Below are 26,077 nucleotides of genomic sequence, written 5' to 3'. Positions count from 1 at the left end.
ATTCATCATGGGCCTACATTGCCTCTGGTATTAGTTTTATCTGCTATGTATTTGAAAAAGTTCTTTTTGCTGTCCTTGACCCCTCTCACCAGCTGTAATTCTAAGGAGGCCTTGGCTATCCTAGCTGCCTTCCTACATCCTCTAACAGCAGCCTTATATTCTTTCCAAGTGGCCAGCCCCTGCTTCCATGACCTGTAAACTCTCCTCTTCTGCTTGAGCATACCCAACAGATCCCTATTCAACCACGCAGGCCTCTTGGCTCCCTTCCTTGACTTCCTACGTGTGGGGATGCTCTGATCCTGAGCGTGGAAGAAGCAATCCCTGAATGCCACCCAGCTATCTTGGGCCCCTTTACCTTCAAGCAGTCTTGCCCATAGGATTTCCCCCAACAATTGCTTGAAAAGGCCAAAGTTAGCCCTGCTAAAGTGCAGGGTTGCAATTCTACTTGCTATTCTGTTCCTGCCACACAAGATGCTGAACTCCACCATCTCGTGGTCACTGCAACCCAGGCAGCCCTCAACCTTTACTGCTTCGACCAGACCCTCCTTGTTAGTGAGGATGAGATCCAGCAGTGCACCTCTCCTAGTCGGCTCCTCCACCATCTGCATGAGGAAGTTATCATCAATGCACTGGAGGAACCTCCTGGACTGTGGCTGGCTGGCTGAATGGTCCTTCCAGCAAACATCAGGGAAGTTAAAATCACCCACAACAACCAGGGCCTGTGACTGTGAGGCCACTCTCAGCTGCCCATAGAAGGCCTCATCAACTTCCTCAGCCTGATCTGGTGGCCTGTAACAGACGCCCACAACAGTGTCACCCCTGCCAGCCTGCCCCTTGATCCTGACCCATACACTCAACTCGCTCGTCATCCGCTCCTGGGCAGAATTTAGTACATTGTAGTTGCTCTCTCACATAGAGAGCAACTCCACCACCACGCCTGGCCGGCCTGTCTTTTCTGAAAAGGGCATAGCCATCCATGACCACATTCCAGTCATGTGAACTGTCCCACCATGTTTCTGTAATTGCCACCAGATCATAATCTCCCGACCGAACACAGGATTCTAACTCCTCCTGCTTATTCCCCATGCTGCGCGCATTGGTGTACAGGCATTTCAGGGAGCGAGCAGAGCACACCAGTTTCTCCCTAGGGGCACAGGAGGCCACCCGGTCCTCATCAGTTTTAGAATGCTGCCCCACTGGGACAAGCCCAGCTACAACCCCATCCCCCTTCAAGCCTAGTTTAAAGCTCTCCAAATGAGCCCAGCTAATTCCTGCCCCAGCATCCTTTTGCCCCTACGAGATAAACCTTTCCCACGTGACACTGTCCGGACTGGTGTCTTATAAAACCAACCATTATCAAAAAATCCAAAGCCCTGCCTGTAGCACCACTCTTGGAGCCAACCATTTAGAGACTGTATTTTCCTATTCCATCCCATGCCATCACTTGAAGATGGAAGGAGTGAAGAGAAGATCACCTGAGCCCCTGAGTCTTTCACCATCCTTCCCAAGACCTTGAAATCATTCTTCATTCCCCTCCTACTCCCCCAGCTCATCCCTCCATCCTGACACACCTACAGAGATGCTCTCCTCACCTCCCTGGTGGGGCAGGAAGCAAGGGGAGAGAGCATAACTGTTTGTTTTGTTTCACTCTGTTTTCAGTATTCGTTTAGGGTACAGACACCTTTGTCACCTGTCAGGCCTCACATTATGCAGCATCTCCCCACAGGACAGCCCATGACAGCTCTTCTCAATGGGCAGGAGGGTCACTGCAGTGCAGCAAGCCTTCCTATACATCCCACCTTCACCAACATGTTGGGTACCTCCTATCCAGGGGTGGAAATGGCAATAAGGAGTAAGCTGTTTAGAATGTATGACAACGGGCTTAAACTAGACCCTAGCACAAGAGCTAGGAGCAATGAGGCTGCTCACAGGTTTGCTTTCCCCAGCTTTAATCCCCACACACAGGCACCCATCCTTGCAGCCCATGCCACACCATGCACCCTTCAGAAGCCTCTCAGAGCAATGACAACCATGGGCTGCCTTGAAAGAATATTTTACGGGCCTTCAAGCTCTGCCTGAGAGAAGCTGAAGGAAGTCATACTGGGGTACAGCATTATCTGTCATGCTTCATTTTTAAGCTTGTCTTTTAAGTAAGGATGACATGACAGGACTGAGGTGAATCCTTGGTCTACAGTAGCACAGTGCTTATGATCATGCCATAGAGTATAAAGCACATACTACCTGTATACACTTCTGTAAGCTGCCTGCCTCTTCCTGAGAGATCCCACACCTGCTAACACTGACCTAAAACTCCCCCTGCATTCAGCCACAGAGTAAACAGAAACACACAGATCAGTTATTCCCCCAGTGCACATCCATAATATCCACCCTGCAAATCCCTTACCAGCAGTAGGAGATACAAATATCTCTCACCTGAGGAGAAATAAGGTCTGATGGACAGACAAAGCTCAAATTACAATTCCCCTTTGACATCGGATGTCTTTAGCATTATGTGCTCATCCCCCTTTTTCTGTCTTCCCTCCCCAACACCCAACTCCTGACACTTATACCAGAGCAGCCCACATCTGAGGAAACCCTGCATCTCATCTCCACTCTGCAGCCTGTGCTGCCACAGGTGTCTGGTGCAGGAACAAGCATCCACACCAGCAGCTTTCTGCAGCCCATACACACCTGGGCAGGGCTGGGGTGGGGTGTTAGTGGGGAGTTTCAGCATCTCTCTGCCATTTTCTAGAGTCCAAATCCTACAGCAGGTGGTGAGCATGAGAGCTGTCAGTGCTGCCAACAGGCTGAAATATTCAGAGGTAATTTTGCCAAACCTGCACTTTGTAACTTAAAGCTGCACAGACTCAGCCAACTGCAATAACTTCTTTGCTGACATTGCCCAGGTCCTTTCCTTCACTTCACCAGGTTTCTAAGGACTGATGTGGGGGAAGGGTGGGAATATACTAAACTAAGAATAGGGATTTCTTTAATACTATCTGGATGTGTTTCTCCTTCCTCATTTAGGTTGCTTTCTCCACTCCCTGGTAAAGCTACTCCTTCAAAACACACTCTAGGGCTCCTGAGGGCTCACCCAGCCTCAGTTGATCTGCTGCTGTACCCCTCACTCTGGTATTTTCAGATGATCCTGTTCAGAGAGAGCCCCATTTCCCTCCAGGGCTGTGACCTCACCCATTTTATCTCTTCCTAGCATTCAATCCAACTCACTGCAGCACAACCCTACTGATATTAGCACTGTGTATGCTGGCAGTAATCAACCTTCAGCCACTCAAAACTTTTCTGCACCATCCAGCAACAGACCCAGGGAGCCCTCACAGGCAGCAGAAGGGAGTCATTGACATTTCCAAACCCTTTGGAGGCCATACCAGGAAGAAAAGAAAGCTTTTAGCAGGAAAACAGTGACTCAATTTTCTGGTGTCCACCCAGAGATAAAGAGGTATTATTTTTCTAAAAGGCTACCTTCATCAGCTCCACTTAGCAGCTCCTGGGAAGGTCGCTCTCCAGCCCTGGCCATGGTGGCTGCTTCTCCAAAGCACTGTGCCCACACAGATTTGGTTCTAAAATGGTGCTTGGCCAAAGCCTCTGTGTTAGTTTGCTGCTCTGCCCTGCAAGGAAGGCAGCTGTCTGGCAGAGGGGCAAGATCATGAACAATCCCCCTTTACCCTACTCCTTGCTGTTACCTTGTGTCATGCCTGCTGAAAGGGGAAACCAGCAAAGTCCCCAGAGATGCCCTAAGTACACAAGGGAGAGCCTGGTTATTTCCAAAGTTGCAAAGGCTCTGTTCCTGCAACTAGTTGTGAAAGTTTCCATAAAGAGAAACATCTGAAATATTTCAAGGACATCGTTTAACTTCTGTGAAAAGGGATTAACAGAGTCTCACACATCATAGCTGAAGTGTACAGCAATCCACATTAAAACCCTTGTGATCCAAGTTAATGGGAAGTTGCATCACCCCAGCAACTTAAACCATGTTTGGACACGTCATATGTTGTATCATTTGGAGAATGTAACCTACTTCTACCAGATTAATTTACCCCTATCTCCAGGGAGTCGCCCACTGCAGTACAGCCAGGGAGGGGAGCAGAGATTGCCTTCAGCTGTGCTGCAAATCAGCATTTAACCTTCCCGTCACAGCAAAGAGGAGCTTGCTGCAACTGAATTCCCATTGGGCCAAACCTCACTAGTTCATCCCCTTTCTACCCCAACCCTTGCTAAAGGCCAGGGAACAGCAAACTGGACACCATTTGGTGGCTTGCACAGCCAAATTCCTTCCTGCCCCACTCCTTCCAGATGTGGGGAACAGGCATTTGGTAAGCTAGAGGCCACAGGGTGCCCTGTTATCCAGGCAGCAAGCCCATGCACAACAGTAAGTAGCAGAATCCTATATCTGACACAGTACTTGTTTTTTCTTTTTCCTTTCTTTCCCAGCTTGGACTTGTACATCTTTTTCCCACATTGCTTTCCCAAAGCACAAGACATAAATGAAACACAAAGAATACAGCAAAGAATACAGCAAATGGTTTCTAGTTGAACCCTGTTTAAAAATAAATGGTATCTTTCCTTTTAGTACACTAGCATTCATTATTTAAAACAAATCTTGGGGAGGAAGCTGTAATATGTATGCTGCTTGAGGCAGCCCACAGGATATACAGGAGTCCCATCAGCAGTCCCAACAGGCTTTATAGGAACCTTTGGATGTTCAAAATCCAGTAACAAGAGATAGAGGGCACAACTTCGGCCAAAACCATTCAGTCATTTCAAATAATGAGTTGGGGGAGGGAAACCTGATCTTCAACCACCAAAGTTATGTCCTTCATAGCCCCAGAACCTTATCATCCCTAGGCTTTTCAGGTCTTGGATGGCTGCCATATATTTTAGTCTCACATATGTTGGAGCATAATCATTTCTGGGAAAAAAACGGTCACCTCAGATGTTCTGAGATCACTACACGCACATGAATAAATAGCTAGATAATTATGATTATATAAAATGATGTTCTATATGATTGTATAATGATAACTTGTGAATAATTAGGTTTACAATAAAACCTCCTTTGCCAAGGCCGTAAGTAGCCCTGGTCACCACTGGTGCTCATCCTTTTCATGTGACATAATGACAGTTACAGACACTGACTGACACAAAACCCGAGGGGCTGAGAGGGACTTGCCCTCCCAGAGGAATGGAAGGGGAGTCACAGAGTACTTTGCTGCTACCATGCAAATAAGTCCAGGGGAAGAGGTAAGATATGGACATACCTCCCTACAGAGTAATGTACCCTGGTGTTTGTGCTGGGAGTAGGAACTGACACCTCTCCCCACAGGGTACCACCACAGCCTGTGCTGGGGAAGCCCCCATGGACACGTACTGCTGTGCACCCCTACTCTGCCCAGTGTCCAGGGTCTGCTGGAGCTACTCATGAGTTCAGAAAAACAATCCTTTGTTATTTATTGTTCATGGAGCAAAGCCACTATTAGCCTTTCCTTGATTTGTAACTGTAATCTGGGTCCAGCCAGGCAGCAGCAGCATCCAAAATACACCAGCACAGGACCAGAGGAAGACAGAAGGTGCTTGGGAAGGATGGGGGGTACCACCCTCCACCTCGTTGAGTGGCATCAGCAATAGATGAGGTTGTTGGAGGGAGGTGAGCGTGCAACCCTGGCAGCCTCCCTGCCCACAACCATGCAGGGCTCTGCTCCTGCAGAGTTGCTGTCCCACACAGGCATAAACTCGGCACAGGCCAGACTGGCTGTGGTGGGACACACACAGACATGTAACACTAAGCACAGCCACAGACCCATGCCTGAAGCCATCCAAACCTGAGCCACAACTGGGAAGTGTGACCAAAATGCTCAGGGGATTATATGCCACAAGAAGTTTAGAATTAGGATTTGGCTTTTAATTAACTACAACACATGTTTGATTCTTGCTGAGATACCCCCTGTTGTTTACATACATGCTCTCTTCTTTGAATAATTTTTATGGATCCCATATGTTTCAGCTCTGGCAGCTGAACTGAGTCATCTCATCAAAATCAACATAAAAATAACAGTCTTGCACATCACTCCCATGATTTTTTTTTCCTACACATGCATTTGCCTTCCCATTCTTTGACTGTGTCTTTTTTCTTCCCCTGTCTGTAGTTGTGTTTGAGTTTTCTCTGCAACATTCACCTCTCTAGGGTTTCTAGGGGATTTTGGATGGGCTTGGAGAAACAACCCTGCCCCACCAGGAGCTGCTGGGAAGCAGCCCTGAACAGAGACCTGGAAGACAGGAGAGATGCTGAGGAAAGCAGCAGCCAGGCCTCCCTCTTAGCCCCCAGACATCCCTCCTCTTCCAAGCCCCACATAAACATGCTCCTTGTGAAGCATCTTCCACATGCCCTGTTCAGGTCCACAGCTGGAGCCCAGGGCATTGGGAAAAGCTCCCGCAACTGTGTTTGTGCCCCTTGTGTTCAAGCATCTTCCCAAGCACCTCTGGAGCCTCAGACCCTTCCTCCCCCTCTGCTTTCAGCAGGGTCACCTCTCCCCACCACTCCTGTCCTGACATGCCCAGGAGAATGACATATGGCCCAGGAACAGTGTGGATGCACCAACAGGGCAGCATGGAAGGAAAGTGGGTGCCAGCAGCAAGGAGCTGGCTGTCCAGTAGGTGCTCCTTGCAGATGCTGGGGCACCTTGGAGGCTGGGCACAGCACCCTGCAAAAGCAGCAGTGCAGGAGCATCGGCACATGCATCCAGTGTGTCAGGGGCTGGGTGACCTGTCAAACCTCCACCCCAGTGGGCAGGGAGTCAGTCCTCAGTTTCTCTCTCAAGTGATATCATTTTAAGCACACTGATAGTTTTACTGAGTCATTTAGATGTGATTAGGCCTTCGCTGAAAGAATTTACCTTGTAGGTGGAGAAGTGGAAGGATCAAATTCATAACAAAACTCACCTTTCATCTTGCTGTGGTATTCCCCTGTCTGAGCTCTGGACAAGTGATGAACATGTCCCAGCTGAGCTCCCATGCAGCAGCAGGGCCCTGCTAAGGAGGCATACATACCATTGCTAGCAGCAGCCAGGCAGAGCAGTCTTCTGGAGTGGCTGTGCCAGATGCCAAATTCAAATAATCCTGAAGTGCTGCTAATATGAATCTCTCCCTCAGCTGACACTTTGCCAGTCCCCATTGTGCCAGACCTTAGCACTCCACTGACCTTCACCACACTTCCCAGCACATTAGAGGGCACAGACACACACACAGAGCTCAGAGACTGCCTGGGAAGCCGGCAGAGGGGTTCACCTCTCTGACTCCACAGGGTTAACAGGCTCAAACCACAACATAAACTTTCTTTTTTGTGGCCAGCATAACTGCTCCTGATCTGCAAACTGAACAGGTTGTTCCTGGCAGGCACAAACAAAAGCATCCCAGCCACTCCTGCCAAAGGTGCACAACAGAAAACCTGCTCCCCAAAGCAGAGATTAGGTTTTCAGCTGATATGGAAGCACAGGGAGAACAGGATAAAAACAGGAAAAAGTGACACAGATGGAGAAAAGCCTAGAAAAGATGTTGAAGTTACCAGAGTTCAGATACCAGTTAGACACCCTGTACTTGAAGTATCTGGTACAAGAGCCCCTGGCACCTCACCTGTCCTTGTCAGGCCAGTTCAGCACCACTGCTGCACACCTGTGCCCAAGCAGCCTAGCTACAAAACAGGCACTTCTGTCTTTAACAGAATGAACAGCTCTGCCACATGTCTGGAGAGAACAGGCAGAAAGAAAACCCACAGGAATCAAAGTCTGTATGAGAGACCTGATATCAGTGAAGTTAGTGACCCACTTCAGCCTAAAAAATTTAAAAAAAAAAAATCACTCATTTTCACAGATAGAATTAGTAAGATAGTCATATTTACCAGGTGAACTTTAATCAGGACATCTCTGGCTAACTAAGGAACATATTTTCCTCCAAAAGCTACAAACAATATAGATTGAAGCACCAGATTAGAGAAAAGACACATTATCATATGAACCATTATATAGTTGCTAGAAGGGAGGAGAAAGTTTTTCTATAGCCACCCCATGCCTCCACCCTGCCTACTAGAGTCTTCCCACAGCCAAGTGCCTCAGACCACAAACCAGGGAGGCTCAGGTTCACATGAAGACAACACAGCTCAGAGGCAGGAGACGTCAGTGTAAAACCCCATCAACCACCACTACCAGAAGCATTCTACTGGTTTCTGGATCACCACAGCTTATAGCCTCTGCTGCCCTTCCTCACCCAGCTGGGAGGGACTCAGGTCCCACTGCAACCCAGAGCACCCCGTTATCACTTTTAAGCCATTGCCCCTGAGGCATCTCAGAGTGCTGCTTCCCTGCTTGTATCAAAACTTAAGGGTGACACAGGCTGGAGGCCCCAGCATCTTTCAAATTTTGCTTGTTGGTGTTCTTAGCCTGAGCAAAACTAGAAGTTTCCATTCTGATTATGGTTTTAAAATGGCACTATCCCACTGTACTGCCACTGGCACTGTAATGTTACATAGTTCAGCTCACTTTGGTAGCAGACACACAGCAAGGCTTCTCCAGCTGAAAAGACCATCAGGAGCAACATCCCTCCCAGGCAACAGCTAAACATGCTAAGTATTAGGCAAGCAAAACTGAATAAAATATACCAGAAAACAGAGTAATTCTCCTCTCCTGGCAGTGCTGAAAGCAGAGTGAGAGAGTTTAGTCAGGCTCCAGTCACCCAATGAAGCAAATATCAATACAAGTCTTCCCTTGACCTTTCCTACTCCATATCTCACTGCCCCCTCTGCCTGGGGCTCCCAGGGAGACTAATGAGAAGGAAAAATAGGAATAGATACAGTTAAGAAAATCCAAAGCTTTCACAAGAGACATTCAGCTGCACTAGCCTCAAGGTCTCAGACAACCTCCTCTAGTCTCTAGGCTGCTGCTCCTGGGCACCTTCACAAGACACTCCCCAGAGCCCTTCTCTCAAGCCATGACCCACAGGCCCCCATCTCAGACCCAGTGAAGCAATGGGATGCTCAGACACACTCACATGAAGAAACCCAACAGCTCCCAAGACAGCTTCCCCAGTAGCTGTGGTGTACCAGGATGAGCTGCTACTGCAGGAGCAGCTGCTGGAGGTAGCAGGAGTCTCCCACCCATCACAACAGGCAGCAACACAGACTACCACATGCATATGTACTCACCTGGGCTTAAATTCAATTTGTTAGCCAAGACCCGGGAAAACTCAATTACTCACTAATTGGCCAGACCGCCAGGCTTTCACAAAGCCTGACATTTTGACACTGGCATGTATCTCAAGAAGCCAAGACTGCCAAATTACCAACTGTGCCTGCTAATGGACTGTGCTAGTAAGAGATCAGAATCAGGAAAGATTTTTCTTTCTTTGCTACATGGTGCTCCTAAGGAAAAAGACTGGGGGTCTCTTGCTCAGAGACTTCACTCTAACCCTACTGGCAAACTTTCTGCAGCCTCCATTTGAGAAGGCAGAGCTCTCTCTTTGGATAAAACACAAGTGTATCTTCAGGCAGGTGTGGACACTGGACTGTTGCTCACAAGCTCTGCCACTGAGCAGCTGTTCCAGCATCCCTGCTGAATTTTAAAGTGTACCCATTCCACTTGCTAGCATTGCTAAGCCTCAGGTTAGGAAAGGAACAACAAGAAAGGTTTGGGGTTGGCTTTGGTTTCTTTTTTTTGTGTGTGTGTGTGTGTTGAATAGGACAGTACAGGTTTGCAGCCTCGAGTTTGCCTGTCAGATACCTGTGAGGCTCGGTGTGACAGTGACTAGAGATGTCACTCACTGTGTAAGTGTTAACAAACCAGACTCTGGGCTGAGAAGCTCAGCCTGAGAGGTCTCATGTGAGAAGTAACCCATGGTACCAAATGAGAAGTGTTTGCTCTGAAAAGTATGAATTTGTGGGTGGGTTTGGGTTTTTGTTTGTTTGAGTTATTTTAATTCTGGGATATTCCTAGAAAGCTCTGAAGAAAGATGTGTTGTCATAATTTTCAGCAATTTCTGGTTTCCAAAATGAAAAGTTTTCAGATTTGAAGAGCTCAAGAGCTTGAAAGAGAAAGGAGCCACCATGCAGACTGAAAGGCCGCTGGAAAATGTACTTGCAAGGGCAATCCTTCTCAGAGGTCATCAACACCTACAGAAGGAGGAAACATCCCCAGGAGGGGGATGACAGAATTTTGATTGGGTGGGCACCACCCCAGAGCAAAAATGTTGACTTGCTTGCTGAGAGACCTGAGGAAGTATTTCACAAGGTTGACATGGGTGATGTTTGTCAAACTGGAAGACTAGATCAGGCTGAGGGTGGTGGTTAAAGGAACACTCGCCCCCATGCATAAGGGGGTGTGGGCATGTGTGAGCAGATGGCTGCTATACACACACAAGTTAAGAAGTAAACAATGTCTTTCGTAACCCCGAAGAACATGTGGAGTTTAAAAATCCAGGGATTTGGTTACAAATAGCCCTGAAATAGAAGACTACTGAAGAACACTAGTTTTCATGACAAGTACAGGAAATGGGGGAAAAATTGCACGTTGAAGCTGCGATAAAGTAAAATTCAAAGCCTTTTACTTTAAACTGTACAGAAGATGTTTGGGTTGGCAGGAATAGTGGCAAGTGCCAGTTCTCCACACACATGAAGAGAGTGAATTGAATGTGGTAATTAGTTCCTATTTCTGCTGAAGAACAAGTGTGCATGGAAGATGTGACCATACAGGAGTCATGGGGCCTCTGCACTTTCTGCTCTGCCGAAAATTGCTCAGGTTCGTCCGATCAGGAATTTTAAAAACTGGAGAGAAATATCAGAACTGTCAATTTCTTTTCTTGGAAAATATTTGTTGGGCTTTTTTTCAAAGTTGCCAGGTGAGGAGACAGCAGTTCACTTGTCTACCAGGTGGGGAGCCGGGCAGTTTGCCCACCACTGGCAGCTGGTAGGCTGGCAGGACACCAGGCACATTGGCTGCCAGCAGCTGGTGTCCATCATGAGTTTGACAGAATTGACACATTCCCGCTGCCAAGCTGGTGCCTCAGTAATCAGCAAGATCCTCTGAAGAAAAGGTGCCGTGCTGGAAACGTTTGGTCTGCTGCAATACGTCACCTGTGCTATTGTGTGGACTGATGCGTTGCTACTGCTTTGTTGCACATCCACAGAACAAGACCTGTGTGGCCTTGGCCACACACACACACAAAGTAAATAAATAAAATAACTGTGTTTCAGTGGAATAACATTAGTGCGAAATTTAAGCAAACTGGTGAAGGAAGAAAAAATGTACAGGCCTGACCAAAATTTTGAGCTGTAGGTGACACCGGTGACATTCTCCTCAACCCTCATCCCGAAAACATGTCCTCAGAGGCCAAACTCTCAAGACCTTTCAGGTAATCTATAAAAATGCAAAGCCCTACAGATGGCATGCTGGGTTTTCAAGGATTTGACACCAAGTGGAAAATCCTGACTTCAGATGCTGAGTAATTGTAGCTAAGCTGGAAATATTTAATAGTAAACATCACCTTAGTATGTGATGCTCAAAAACATGGCTGTGATTGTCCCTCATAAGCACTGCAGGATGTGGGGGTGTGAGAAGATGGAGGAGCATGTATATCTGAAGTTACATGGCAGGGTTAAGTGTTTCATTGTGTCCTTTAGAAACACAGACCAGGAGGCCTGATCCTGCTACAAGGACAGAGGCAGGGCTAAGGGAGCAAAGGAAGAGAAAGAGGTCTCTGAAGCAGCAGGTGGCTTCTTGCAGCCTCCTGTGTACTCCCACCCACAGCCTGGGGTAGCTGCAGCTCCTCTGGGTTGCTACACCCCAGGTCGTGGTCTCTACCAGATGTTGCAAGGGAGATTTATAGTTTTATAGATTTGTAGATTCACATACCCCAGCTGCAGACAGCAAACACCATGACTGTGGTGTCTGCACTCCCTGCAGCAGCACGCAGGAGCTAACCCAGAGCCTGCCCCACTCTCTTTAAAAGGATTTTAATGTCATTTACTTTTGAGAAAGTAATTAAGAGTCAAGATTCTGATCCCATCTCCTCTATGCTCTTTTACCCTCAAGTTTCCCATTAAACACCCCAGATGTGTTTGAATTCTTCCCATAAGTTTTTTATGTTAATCTTTTTAAAGGCAGTTAAGAACGACAACAAAATAAGACGTCTTTACACTATTTTTTTTAATGTTGCACATACTGCATTTTACATTAGAAGAAAAAAAAAAAACCAAAGTAAACCTTGAAGACGGAAAATAAATATATTTTATGGATATATGCGGAGAGAGTGCAAAAATTGCATCTGTAAAACGTTTAAATGCTGAATCATACAACAAAAAATTTACAAAAGCATTTATTTCTTTATATGTGTCAGCTTTCCTCTTATAAACACAAAAATATTTTAACAAATCTTACAAAGATCAAACCCTTTTGCCCTTCACCAGGAGAAAAGTGGTGAAGAAAATGTTATTACCTGGAGGAAAATAAAAACAAAACCCAGATAAACAAAATATAAGCCTAAACAGGTACCAGGGAAACAACACCTAGATGCTGGGGCAGAATTTACCCGTGTGCCGCAGCGCAGGAGGCAAACTGCCCCGAAGAAGAGCTGACCCTGTGGAGAGGAATGTGATTCCTCTGTCCGAGACAAAGCAACCCCTTGCTGTATCATTTACCCTGCACAGCAAGGCGGTGCCCCCTCTCCTACTCCTCTCAAGCCAAGGCTCTATTTTAAACAAATGCATCTGACAGTAGCACTGGTCTAGCCAGGAGACCTTACATTGAGAAGAGGTGAGAATGCTGCCAATCAGAGAATCATAGTATAGTTTAGGTAGGAAGGGAAGTTCGAAGGTCATCTGGTCCAACCCCCTGCCATGAGCAGGGACATCTTCAACTAGATCAGGTTGCTCAGAGCCCCATCCAGCCTGGCCATGAATGTTTCCAGGGATGGGGCATCTACCACCTCTCTGGGCAACCTGGGCTAGTGTTCTACCACCCTCATTGTAAAACATTTCTTCCTCATGTCTAGCCTGAATCTCCTCTCTTTTAGTTTAAAACCATTACGCCTTGTCATATCACAACAAGACCTGCTAAAAAGTCTGTCCCCATCTTTCTTATAGGTCCATTCTAAGTACTGAAAGGCTGCAATAAGGTCTCCCCGGGCTAAACCCAGTGCCTCTGTCTGCAAGGGGCAGAGGCGAGAACCCAACTCAGGGAGGGCAGGACAAGCGTTCCCAACTGCCATTCAGAAATGCACCCTGCTGTCAGACTCAGACTCTTCCAATCAGACTGGTTTTTAAAACATACACTACTTTTTTTAAAAAATATGCAATTCTGGGGCAGTTAGAGAGTTCTCAGAAGGTGACCCTTGGTGCCCCTTGACACCACCGTCAGTGTGGTAGCTAGCAGTTCTCCTTTTCTTCATTCACAAGACTTGTTCATTAGGCAAAGTGAGTGCCTAGACACACCAAGCTCCAAGTAACCGATCTGAACTGAGGTTTCTTTGAAACTGAAACAGTCCAGCAGCAGAGACTGGAAAAGTAAAGGAATAGAGATCCACTGTGGAATTTGGGGACTCTTGGAGGGTGCGGGTAGCTGGGGAGAGGGCCAGCTTGAGTTAGGGCCCTTGATAGAACTCTGGCTGGTGCACAGTGAGACGGCCTGGGGGCATCATGGCTGCAGTACAGCACCAGCTCCATGCTACACATGTAGTGTAAGAAGCTGCTGCTTCTGTTTGGACATCCAGAAGGCACAAACAAATGACTGTAGTCCCTCATTTTCAGCCAAGAAAAGAGAAAGCCCCTTGGGCAGAAGGGGAAAGAATGAGGTCGTGTCTTCTAAAAAGCTTGTCAACTAGTATCATCTTGTATAGCCCAAATTTGTGATGGTCAATAAAATACATTGCTAGAAAATTTGCTTGATTCAAGGAACTAACTTGAGGGATCATAACAAAACCTCTGATGTAACCAAAAATTGCAGTAAACATTTATTGTGGACTACATCAAATCATAGGAATTTACCTTGCCAGGAACACCACGACCTGTTCCACAGGAAGCAGAAGGGAAAAGGTTTCCAGTATGAATGGAACTGAAATCTATCACATGATAAAATGCAATGATTCTTCAAAATTAATATTTTATAATTAATCATTATAAATTATAGATGAATTGTATAAATTATAAAAACACATTGGTTCTGAGTAACTTAACTGTAGTGACACAAAACTGACCTCTGGGTTCCCTGTTCAGCAAAACCATTCAGCTCTCACTTCATTACTTTACTAACTAGAGGACAAATAAAAATTAGATTGCAGTTTTCCAGAACCTTAGCAGTAAGTTCACCTTCCAGCACATTGCAGAGGAATCAACTCTTGCTATTCCAGGAGAGGTAAATTTTCATATCTTTATTGCCAGCCACATAAATCAGGGTCTGATCCTACGCTCTCAGGTGTGAGAGATGTCTTACAACTGTTTTAAAACTAGCACACTCTGTTCAACTATTTTAATGTATTTTTTAAATTATCTTACTGTATAAGTATACCCTAGAAAGCCTCCAGGAGGTAGGAATCTGTAAAATATGAAGCCATACAAGAGAAGCTTTTTTGATTTATATAATAAAAAAATGTATATAGAATGTAGATTTTTTTTCCCAAGCACATTTCCAGCTCCTGTGAAGCTCAAAAAGCTGTAGGGCTCCTTTATCTAAGAGCTCTAATGAAGCAGTCTTCATTTAGGTCTTTCAAGGCAACTTCTTAGGTCCGAATGAGTTTTTCTAAACAAGCCAAGTCTGGAATCTCTATCTTCAGTCATTTATCTCAGCATCAAATTTCTTATTAAAACTTGGGAGAAAACCGTTGGTAGATTTTTATCCTCATACAAAGAAATTTACTAATTTTTCTCTAAGAATCTTTGACCTGAGATAGAGGATGAAAAATACAATCACAAAAGGAATGAGTTTGAGAAAGATGAGAGTGACCGGGGGAAGGAGATTACAGTGCAAAACAGATTTCAAATTTTTAAAGTGGCAGGCATGACAGCACAACCACCCTCTGTGCTGCCAGAGAACAGAGCAGCCAAAACTTGATTTCATTGTCCCATTGTGGAAATGCAGTTGATTTCTGTCTACTTGTATATCTTCAAGTGAATATGAAGGTTATATCCAGTTTCTCTTCATTCAAGTAAAAATTATGCACATTTTAAACTTATCCTTGGACTTCATGCTATGTTACTGGACAGACAACAGTACATAGCATTTAGCATCATTAAAGCACTGTAGAAACAAAAATTACTGTTACGCCTCATGCCCTTCTTTGGGGTAAGTAACCTCATGCACAATTAATAAATCATCAATTACTAAATGGCAGCATTGATCATCTCATATAGTTCTAGAATAAATACTGCAGGGAAGTAATTTTCTTTTTATTAACAGGCAGTTTTGGGAGCAGGTATCACCATCCCCATTTTAACACAAGGACATGAATGAGATGCTCATGGGATCCTCAGCTGTGTTTGACACAGCTCTGGTGACTGCCATGAACTTACAGTGAGATATGTGGCCACAGAGATATGTGGTCAGTTGCAGTAGAAATCCCAGTTTCTAGCATGGGTCTCTCATTTTAGGATCTAATCTATAAATATCTAGAGTCTACTCTTCAAAAGGGCTGAATGCCCCTGGTTCAGAGGGAATAGAGTAGTAACAACTTTCTCCAAGTGGGGAGCCTGTGGACACTATCAATGTAACATAACCAGCCTAAAAACCCCAAGGTCTCTCTCAGTGGCTAAGGGCCCCAGGGTAAATTGGTGATGGAGCCAGGATAGACCCCAGCTCTGGTGCAGTACCCTGCCCTGAGCTCTCTCCTGGGTGGCATCCGCACAGCAGCCACCTGCCACAGGGGAGAGGGATGGCAAGAGCAGAGAAGCCCCGTACTAACATGCACCACATCACACAGATGGAATCCAAGAGCGTGGATTTACAGCTACAGTGACTTAGAAGTGTCACAAGTAGTTGGAGCCCTGTTTTTCTTTCTTTCTCCCTGATTTCTGTTAGTAATATTTGTCATTCTTGCAATAAATCCCTTATAAAGTGACTTTAATTTATCTATTTCTATTTCTTTCTATCAAGTAAAAAACGTAACAAAACGAGCATCCCAAACACCACCAAAACCCATTAGTCTAAAAAGGTTCCCGCTCAAACAGTTCTCTGGAAACTCTGTGAGCATGACCTGTTGGTGCAAAATAGATGCCTTCTGAAGAACAAGGCAACAGGGCCCTACTGCTCCCAGCACTTCAGCACAGGTACAGCTCTACTCGGCAGAATTAGCATGTCCTCAACTGCTGGCCATGACAGGGTCTACTTAATGCACATGCCCAAGTATCCCCATGCAATGAAAAGCCAGGATACAGGGTGTACTGGCCACAGCCTTTTAAAGAAAATAATCTTTGTAAGACTTCTACTTTAAGTGCTAACATATTTCCAGAGCTCCTTTCTTGGTCAATTTGTTGCATTTACAGGGCCAAAGGAAGGTGTGCCTGTAGCTCATCCTCTCCTTACTGTGATTTTGTGTAAAGATCCCCAGCTAAAGCCTGGGCCACTGCTACCAACCTGCACGCAGGCTCCTTAGATGCCTGGACTGGCATTCTGCCTGTTGAGTTGTGCTAACACATGCATACTGAATTTCTACCACTTTTGTTAGCCCCACACCAGGGACCTAAACTGGCACCTGCAATAAGAGGTGCACATGGGAAGTGTCACCTATCTTCCTCCTGTGCTGTAGGAAGAAGCCTCTGAAAGGAGTTACCTTGCACTCAAACTGAGTAGTCAAGAATAAACTGACTATGGTGGTTTTCACGGACTTTACAGCTATGCACGTGTGCAATGCTTTTATAAAACACTATCCTTCAAATAATTTAAACAAATTCCTGCTCTATGGAGATATCTGCATTAACTTTAGACAACATTTAAAGAACCAAAAAAGCACAAATTTGTACTACAATACAAATGGTGACTGTGTGTCCATTAGTGTATTCTGGGCAAGACAACTGCAATCAGCTGCATTTCTTTAACGGAGGGAAGGACTTGGCAGTTTCATTAACACAGCAGTATTAATGAAAAAAAAACCATGAGACACTTTCATTCCATTAGGCATTTTAGCAAAAACAAGATAAGAAAAAGGAAGAGGAAAGGAAATAAACTGGGCTACCAGAAGGTGCATTGGATGTAGGTAAGACCATAAAACATGAAAAGCCCACAAACTTCAACATACAGAGGACATTGGTACATTGCTGTGCTGGTTATGGTTAAAGAGACTATACAACTTCTATATCTGTGTCCTTGAGGCTTCGTTAAATAAGACTTTCAACTGCAAGTTCATAAATAAAGTGGAAATGACAGTAGTGCCATAAAAACGTAGGTAGAAAAATAGTGCAAAGCCAAGGGCTGGACACTTTAATCTGTCACGAGTATCCCCCCAAGCACTACCATTACTGCTCTTAAAGAAAACACATACGGAAAACATTCTCTATTTATTATAAATGGCAGTTGCCTGCATTGTACTCTCTATTTAGAATGTACTGACTACCCTTCTGCTTCCCTTCAAAGCTGTGGATGGAGAATAAATATAGCTTTTCACATTGGCGAGCACTGCCTGCCCTCCAGTCACAACTGGTAGCAAAGTCAGACAGTTTTTATAAAAGCAATCGATTAAAAAGTAAACCAGACAATATAATCTAAGGCCTTTGTCCCTGCTAGTCTGCTCAACAGACTACACTTTCTTAAAATAAGAACATTTACCACTTCTGTTACAGTAACCAGAGAGTGAAGTTAAACCAAAAAAAAAAAGGTCACATTTGCAGCTGCCAATAAGGCAAAGTTCCTGAGGCTCGACCAAACACAAAGATGCTTCTTGAAGCTCTTTTCAGGTGCTTCATGCTGTGTGCAGGGAGGAGGGTGAGCCCGACACAAGGCTCAGGCTGAGCATCTCATTTAAACCCTGCAACCCTTACCAAAAGGGGTTGGAATTACAAGGAATTACATAGTGCAAGCTCGTATCAATTCCCACAGATATAAAATGCACAAACGGGAGTCCAGAACAAAAGCCGCCACCAGGCAGGGTTGTGAGGAGCACCAGCCATTAAGGAATTAATGAAATAAACTCTGGGGAGCGGAGTCTGATCTCAGCTACTCCTCAGTCAGCCTGGAATAACTCCAGTTCTTCAGTAAGGTTGCAGTGAACGTCTACAGGTGTAACTGGTACCAGGGTCTGAATCAGTTTGGTGGTGAGGCATCAAATTAAAATGAAGGGTTCATTAAATGACAGCCTTTCAGATTTAGAGTAACTAAAAATTACCGGTAACTGAGCTTAACCTTGAGCAGGACAGAAGAAATACCCACCAATGGATGTAGCTTACATTTGCACAGCATTTCTCAAGTATTCACTTCAGCAGGTCCACAAGGTTTTAAAGGAGGGTTTGGCTTACCCTGGTCTGAGTAACCTTGTAAAAGGGTTCTTGCTCCTACTTCATGTAAACTGCTAAAAAAAAAATATACTGATTGCCTAGAATATAAATTATGCAAAGGTACTCGGTATATCCACACCAATACGGCCACTATATAAACACACAACCAAGATCCCAATGCTGTGCACAGAATAGGAACCGTATCATGGCCTTTCTTAAAATATTAGCTTCAGAATGAGTTTGCTACACCCATGTTACTGAGAAAAGGCATGCCCAGTGGGAAGGAAAAATGCATACTCCTAACAGTTCAAGGTAGATATGTCACGTTTGATCTGAAATAATACTAGCTTTCTCAAAGTAGTCCAGCCTTTCAAAAAAGAGTCCTGTTTTAGTTAGAAATAGTTTTGTTTTTTTACTTCTGTAATTGAGATCAACAGTATAAATAAAATTTATTTCAACAGTGAAAGAAACCCCATGGCAGCCAATTGGCAGGAAACTGTCAAACATATCTTCTTAACAGTTTGTTACCTTGAACGGGACACAAGCTAGCAGGCCAAGAACTTAATCAAACTTTTTCTTCTCCCTCTTTTACAAAATACCAAAAACTTTCTGAGAAATCTGAATGTCACTAAGAACCAATAAGAAAGCATGACAGTAATGACTTGGTCTGCAAAGGCAGAGTAATACTGCAGGATCAAGTCACATGAAGCTGATGGAAGATGGTAAAGTTCTACCAGTCTCAAAATGTGGCTCATATGTAGGGGTAAGAACTACTGAATGGTGTCCTGTTTTCATTTTAGAAAGCAAAAAACCTATACCATACGTACTGCACAAGTATCTATTTTTTTTTCACACTGGGATTTGATAGAGTAGCCTGCAAAGAATAGGCACTTATCCCAAGAATTGGCAAAAAAGAGAGTATTGTTTAGTAGATACGGCACCAAAATACAACCATTGTGCTTTCTCACACATGTATGCTGTGTAGGCGGAGGCTCAAACAGACATAGAGTTTTAGGTCGTTGGTGGGCTGTGTTTCTTCTTTTTGCTTCGGCAAGATTTGCAAACGCAGCAGATGATACATGGAGATGCCACGAGCAGCAAGGGAGAGGTCACCAATGCTATGATACCTAGTCCAACGAGGATCCCCACAACCTGAAAGACATGGTGGTGAAAAATATGTATTTTGCTCATGTGGAAAATAAAATGTGTGCATGCATAAGCACAGCATAGGTCACAAAAAACAGATGAAAACATGAAAATAATCGTCTTAGTCCTCCACTGAAGGGTAAAATCTCTTTGCTTCATGCATGCGTGAGAGCTCTGTTCAGCTGATTAGGAACACACCTGCGTTCTGTTCCACATCACCGAAGCCCGCGAGTGGCCCAGCTTGTTTCTGCAAGGGCCTCTGTCGTAATGTCTTAAGAAGATATCTTTCTGAAAAACAAAAGAAGCTGTAAGGGCAGGTTCCAGTACTGTGGGGAGAGGTTCAAGACTGGACTAGAAATGAAACTTTCTTGATACTGCTATAGATCTACCAGCTGCTGGAAGACAAGTTCACTCGTCTTCCAAATAATTATGTAGATAAATTTCTTGCAGTTTCGAAGTGTGATGTGTTTGGGACCTGCGCTATTGTTTAGCTTCTTTCCTCTCTCACTTTTAAAAAGCATAAGCATATGCATTGCACCTATTGCACAAATACCTAATCTGTAATTTGGTGATGATAAAGGGGCCTGTAAACACAGATATTTCTGAGAGCTAGCAATCTGAGGGATCATCTTTCTAAAGTACTTCCAGCTTCTGTTCTGCTGTTCCTGCACTTTATATTACAGTATTTTGTTTCCTAGGCTAAACATAAAAATTTTAAAATTGGGAAACCCCTGTTTCCTTTCTATTTTCCCAGCAATACTTGTTAAATTATCCGTTTTATCTTCAGAAGGTGGCTAATGCCCTGCATTACCCTCCCACAGCCAGCTGCGCTGTAGTTTGACTCTGCCTCCCGTTTCATGTTTCAGCCCTGCTCTTTGGCTCTGCAGGTATTGCCTTCATCTACAGCTCCTGTAACCCTGCACATTTAGAAAAGTTAGATTTGAATCACACAACTACAGTTCCTTTTTTATTTTCTCATTTGAACTGACAAAAACTTGGAAAGGGCATGTGTGCAGAGCCTGTGAGAATCTGACAGCCTTCCAGCTCAGCATAGCCATAAGCAATCATTGTGTACTGTACACACTCTGAGGCAAGCCCCAAGACTCATGTTGAAAAGCCACGCTCACACACACACACAGAAATGGGACATAATACTAAGCAAAACCTGTTTAGCATGCTGAGAAAAGGAAGGACGAAGAACAAAGAAATCTCAGTGTTTGCTGGCTGGGGAGTACAAAAGAGAGGAAAAGCCATGCAGCATACAAAAATTTATTTACAGGGCTGGTAAAGTCTTTTTCACACTTCCACAGTTGGTACTGATGACTGTGCCAAAAAGAGAAGCTGTCAAATACATGAGCACATTACCTCCCCCACTCTTAATCCTGCTAGAAAGCTTTAAATCCATACGAGTTGAGACTAGTTGGTATCACTTGAAAAATAACCAGCAACCTGCACTTCATAATCTATGTTCATAATCCAACATTTTTACCTTTGAGCCTATAAACCAGTCTTCAGCAAACACGGCACTAGAGATGGATTAGTAAAGGAGACCTAGTCCATATGCGCTCTTAATGCATCCATCCTTCAAACAGCCCCTCTCATCCTGTACCAGACCATTCTTTGGACGGGCGGCAACCCTTGCAGCTGGAGCAGGTGGAAAACACTTCCTGTCTCTCAACCAAACTATTTTTACTGCACTAGAAGAGGGAATCAGAGCAAGGTAGTGCTGGAATGAACCTCCAGAAAGTAACCAGTCTGTCCCATTTCCCTCAAAGAACTAGCATGGGATGCACAGAAGTGGCTATAACCCTGTATAGAAAAATAGTGTTGATATAAATAAAAGCAGTGGATGAATGAGAAGAAAGAATGAAGTTAGAAGCTGAACTGAGCCAATACATACATTAGGTTATCAATGAGTTGGTGGAGAGCTTGTACAGGGCCTCAGACTAACCCCAACCTCATTACCCTTTTTCTAGCTGTTTTTTCCTGCAGCACTTACATCCAGGTTCTGTAGACAGTACCAGCAAAATGTGTGCTTGCAGTTCTTGCACATCATCTGAGCACAGCCCTCGTTTCGCTCAATATAAATCCGGCAAACTGGACATTGCTTAACTGGCGCCTCTGTCTCCCTTCCAATAAGTGATCTAGAAAAGAAGGGAAATATTAAAGTGAAATGTGAATGTAATTACTGTTGATATTCAGCTCCACTACCTAATGTGTACTGTGCTTATTTTCCAGAGCATCTAATGTTGTTGTCTTAATGCACTCAATGTGTGAAGCTTATATTCAGTACAATACACTGAAGTATAGTCACTACTAAGTGTAAGATTATTTATATTATGTGAAAGTGAAACTCCAGCCCCATGGTCTTTTATGCTCCATAAAACCAACACTCACTATATCCGCAAATGCGTCACCTATAGCATTAAAATTTGGCACTTTGTAAGACAGTTTGCACAACTCATTTAACATGGTTGGATTATGCAATTTACAGCACTGCTTCCTGCCTGAGCAAAATAGCCTTAAACGCCACTAAAGCCAAAGATCAAACCTGGAGAAGAAAAATTGCAATGAGATCTCTTTGGCAACTCCTATCAATGCAGTGTCTAGCAAGCAGAATGCTTAAATTTTAAGTCTTTCATTTATTGCAAAAAGTGATAACAAACTTTGAACGCACATGACTGAACATAATCTGATTCTGAAAACAAAGATGGATGGCCACAGACATATAATTTAAACACAAAAGTGTTTTCTTTTTGAAGATTAATGACTTACGTAAGCTTATCTGTAGGTTGTTTACACCTATGTAAAATGAGCTTAAGTCAGATTTCTCACACCAAATGGGACATTTTACACCCACTCTGTGTAAGAGTTAAAATTCAGGCAGGCAGAGATTCTGTAAACATTAAGCAAGGCTGATTTCTTAATCACAGTACAAGCCAAGTTCTGATACTGGAATACTAGTGTGGTTGATTTTTTTATCTGGACACGAGTCATCGTTTTAGCATGCAAACAGAACCTTCAGGCAGATTGCCCTGGGGGGGCAACCCAAACTTCATAAGTATAGAATCACAGAATGATAGAATATCTCAAGTTGGAAGGGACCCATAAGGTTCATCTAGTCAAACTCCCTGCAGGACTATCTGAAACTAAACTGCATGACTAAGAGCATTGTCCAGACAGTCCTTGAACTTTGAACAGGTTTGGTGCTGTGACCATTTTGCTGGGGAGCTTGTTCCAGTGACCAACTGCCCTCTCAGTGAATAACCTTTTCCTTGTGTCCAAACCTACCACCTTATACAAATCATATAAAGCGTTAAAAAATAAAATGTATCATTTAAAATAATAATTAGACTGGAATTATAGTTAGGAAACACCAAGGGAAAGGAACAGTCTCAGAGATGCACCTAAGGACCTAGAAGGAAGTCATTTCATGGAACTGATGTGAAGCACACAGCTAGCACCCCATGATCAAAAGAAACAAAAGGCTGCATGGCCTCTGTGGCTTCCCCTCTTACCCCTGCTCAGTTGGTACAGGAGAAGTCAGGATGTTCTGGCATGGGCGCTGGGGGTGCCAGGCCTCCTTGCAAGAGGAGCAGAACGTCACATGGCAAACTGGGCACTCCACCGGCACTGGTGCTCCCGACTCGCTGGGTGGAACATGGCACACCGTTTGGCAGTCGGCTGCAGGGCACCACGTCCTCCGGGGGTCCAAGTGGACTTCTGAAATGTGACAGAGAGAGAAACAAAACCATTTATGCAACCTCCTTCTCATTCCATCTGCATGTGTCGAGGTAAACAAGACCCAGTTCTGCGTGTGGGTGGGGAAGCTGAAGCCCTCTGCACCCACACCCATGGGCATTCAAGCCTCCTCCTCTTCCTCAGGCAGGTCTGCAGTTGGGCTCTGCTTGGGCATATGCAACAGCAGCATCGCAAGACTGGCAATACATGACATGACACGCATTCTTTGCCTTTCTAGGGAGGTACAAAAGACTAATGTAACTGCTGCTTGCTGAGAAGCACATGTATTTTGTGACACGAGACCGTTCCATGTCTTTCACGTGTCCAGGCCATGCAGTGTCTTTACTGTAAATAGCAGAAGGACCCTCACTAAATTAACATCAAGTCACTTTCTGTGACCTACTTTCTCCCCTCTATCTACAAACTCCAATTAATACTCACTTTATTATATGATCACTTGTTAGGGAATAGACTACCTTAGCTTACTGGCATGCTGCTTCATATAGAAGTTGTTTAGAAGCTTCTATAGAATTAGCTTAGAAAAAGAAAGTTTACTCAGCGTAACTTCTGCAAGCTGTGAACCTTTGAACTTTCTGCTTCATTAAGTAAAAAAGGCCTCAGAGTCTTCAAGCCAGAAGATAAGGGAAAATGCATCCCTGGAGATAAGCAAAGGAACAGAACGACGTGTAATAGAAGATGAGAAACAGAAGAACATTTTGGATATTGCCGAAAACTTATTTTTCTCCACCTGCAGGTGCAAAATAGCAACTGGAGGTCAGGACTTTGACTGACAGACTGCTTGATTAAAATGAAGAGATCCAGTGAAGAACGGGGAGACACCAGACTCTAATTTTGCAATTGGCCCAGAGTGACATGTAGGGGGTGGGGGCTTGTATTGAGAGGGTATAATTGTGCAAGTTTTTTTCCGCTGAGGGTCCCTCTTCAGAAGGCACCCAGCTCAAGCTGCTCTATGCTGTACTTTGCAAATAAATTATTTGTTTAAGAATAATTTCTGTAATCCATGCTTGAGTCTCTGCTACAGGAAATCTAGGGAAAAGGAACTTCTGTAACATCAATATTTGTAAGGAATCGGATTACAACAATAGTCAAGGCAAGGTTCAGGGTGGGGATATTGAGTTACAGACATCACCACATGGCAGTGAATGACAAATGTTGATTCTTCCTCTCACTCCCTAGCCTTTATTCGAGGACTTTGGGCTTGCAACAGAAACCCAGCTGAAACATTCACTGTTCGGGGTGCCCCATTGCATGTGCACTTTCTACTGCTGAAGTCCATGAGGTGCAACCAAACACCCCTCCCTGGAAAAGGGCTGTTGTGCCTGCAGGACCTACCTGCATCTCCTCCTTCCCCTGGAGCTCTCTGGTACCACCACTGAAAATAAATAAATGGAGGGGATGTCTCTGAAACAGGTGCAAATCCCTGACTGTGAGGTTTCAAAAGCCATTACAAAGTTCTTCTGTACTTCCAGTAGATAAAATACTGTCCCACTCAAAACAAAAGGCTGCACAAGGGCTCCAGACGTAAGTTCTCTGACAAATTTTGCTGAAACAGTTCAAGGCACTTCTTCCTATTCACACCCTGCAATGCTCCTCTGCAGGAGGTTCCTGGCAGCCCACAGTGAAGGGGGCTGGTGGAGGGAAATCTAGCAGATGCTCCAGTCAGCAGGAAAAACAGTGATATCAGTTCAGTGTCCAGATATCCAGAAACTAAAAACTGTACAACTAGAAACGTGTTCAAAGAAGTAAAACTTTGCCCCAAGCTCTCAGGCATTTAGATACATGTGCACAAAACATCTGGGGAGGACACCCCACAAACTTCATAACCTAATGTGCACTAGAAGTCCAGTTCTTTTCCAGTATACCAAACCTCCCTGTTGACTTCGAAAACTTCCATTTTCTTTAAAGCCATCTCTCCCACCCATTTCTCCAGGTCACTTACAGTGAGGAACCACATAAGGATGTCCATCCTCTCTGCTGGCTGCAGGACACACACGTTCACAATGCTCTGACTACAGGCAATTTTTAAGTCTGTGTCAGGGTGCTCTGAGAGATTTGGACAATTTCTAAATCCATGGCAAAGACTGTCATCTCTAGTTTAGATGGTCCCACTTGTACGATCTGCCTCCAGCCACTTCATGAAATCTAGTTGCCTTCTTTCCTCTTGTTCTCTTATATGTGCTTACTTTGCCCTCCCAAACAAAAAAAAAAAAAAAAAAATTTAGCTTTCTACTGAAAGAAAGCCAGAACAAAATAGCTTGCAGCTTCATTTGTGGGTAGAAGAGAGCAACATGGATGGGCAGTACAAGCCATTTCACATTTTCATGTACTTTTTAAAAGTAGTGTCCTGCTTGAGAAATTTTTATTTCTGTGACTTCCCTCAGTGTCTCTTAAAAGAAACTTGGAACTTGGAAAGACCATGGCCTGGTACTGGCTACTGCATTTAAGTCTTCACACAGTAGGTTCTGTATGATTTCTGTTGATAAACAGTAGTTGAAATGAGATAAAGTGCAATTCCTACAGGTAGCTGCTTAACATACTCAGCTTTGGAAACCTACATCCTCCTGTCCTCTTTTTGGATAAAAGACAAAATGTCTGGTTTTGACATCATTGAGAGGAGGGGAGTTGGGCTGTAGATCTTACCAATTTTTACAAATTTGTTGCAGCAAGATGTAATGCATGAGATTAAACTCCCTCCTC

The 26,077-nt window shown here is 44.4% G+C and overlaps 1 protein-coding gene across 4 annotated transcripts in view; it reads right to left on the bottom strand.

Moving 5' to 3' along the window:
- Positions 1–12,183: 12,183 nt before the first annotated feature.
- Positions 12,184–26,077, bottom strand: part of RNF144B (ring finger protein 144B) — a 97,999-nt gene continuing 84,105 nt past the window's right edge. For all 4 annotated transcript variants that reach the window (XM_082046891.1, XM_082046893.1, XM_082046894.1 and 1 more), the window contains 4 exons: positions 23,137–23,341; positions 21,618–21,762; positions 19,817–19,906; positions 12,184–19,624 (listed from right to left, as the gene is read on the bottom strand). In XM_082046891.1, coding sequence (XP_081903017.1) covers positions 19,484–19,624; positions 19,817–19,906; positions 21,618–21,762; positions 23,137–23,341 — 581 coding nt within the window. In that variant the 3' untranslated portion in view covers positions 12,184–19,483. The remainder of the gene's footprint in view (positions 19,625–19,816; positions 19,907–21,617; positions 21,763–23,136; positions 23,342–26,077) is intronic.

The sequence above is a fragment of the Streptopelia decaocto genome (assembly GCF_964273445.1).
Source record: "Streptopelia decaocto genome assembly, chromosome: 2".
NCBI lineage: Eukaryota > Metazoa > Chordata > Aves > Columbiformes > Columbidae > Streptopelia > Streptopelia decaocto.
The sequence above is the reverse complement of the archived record's forward strand: the minus strand, read 5'-3'. Positions and strand labels throughout refer to the sequence as shown.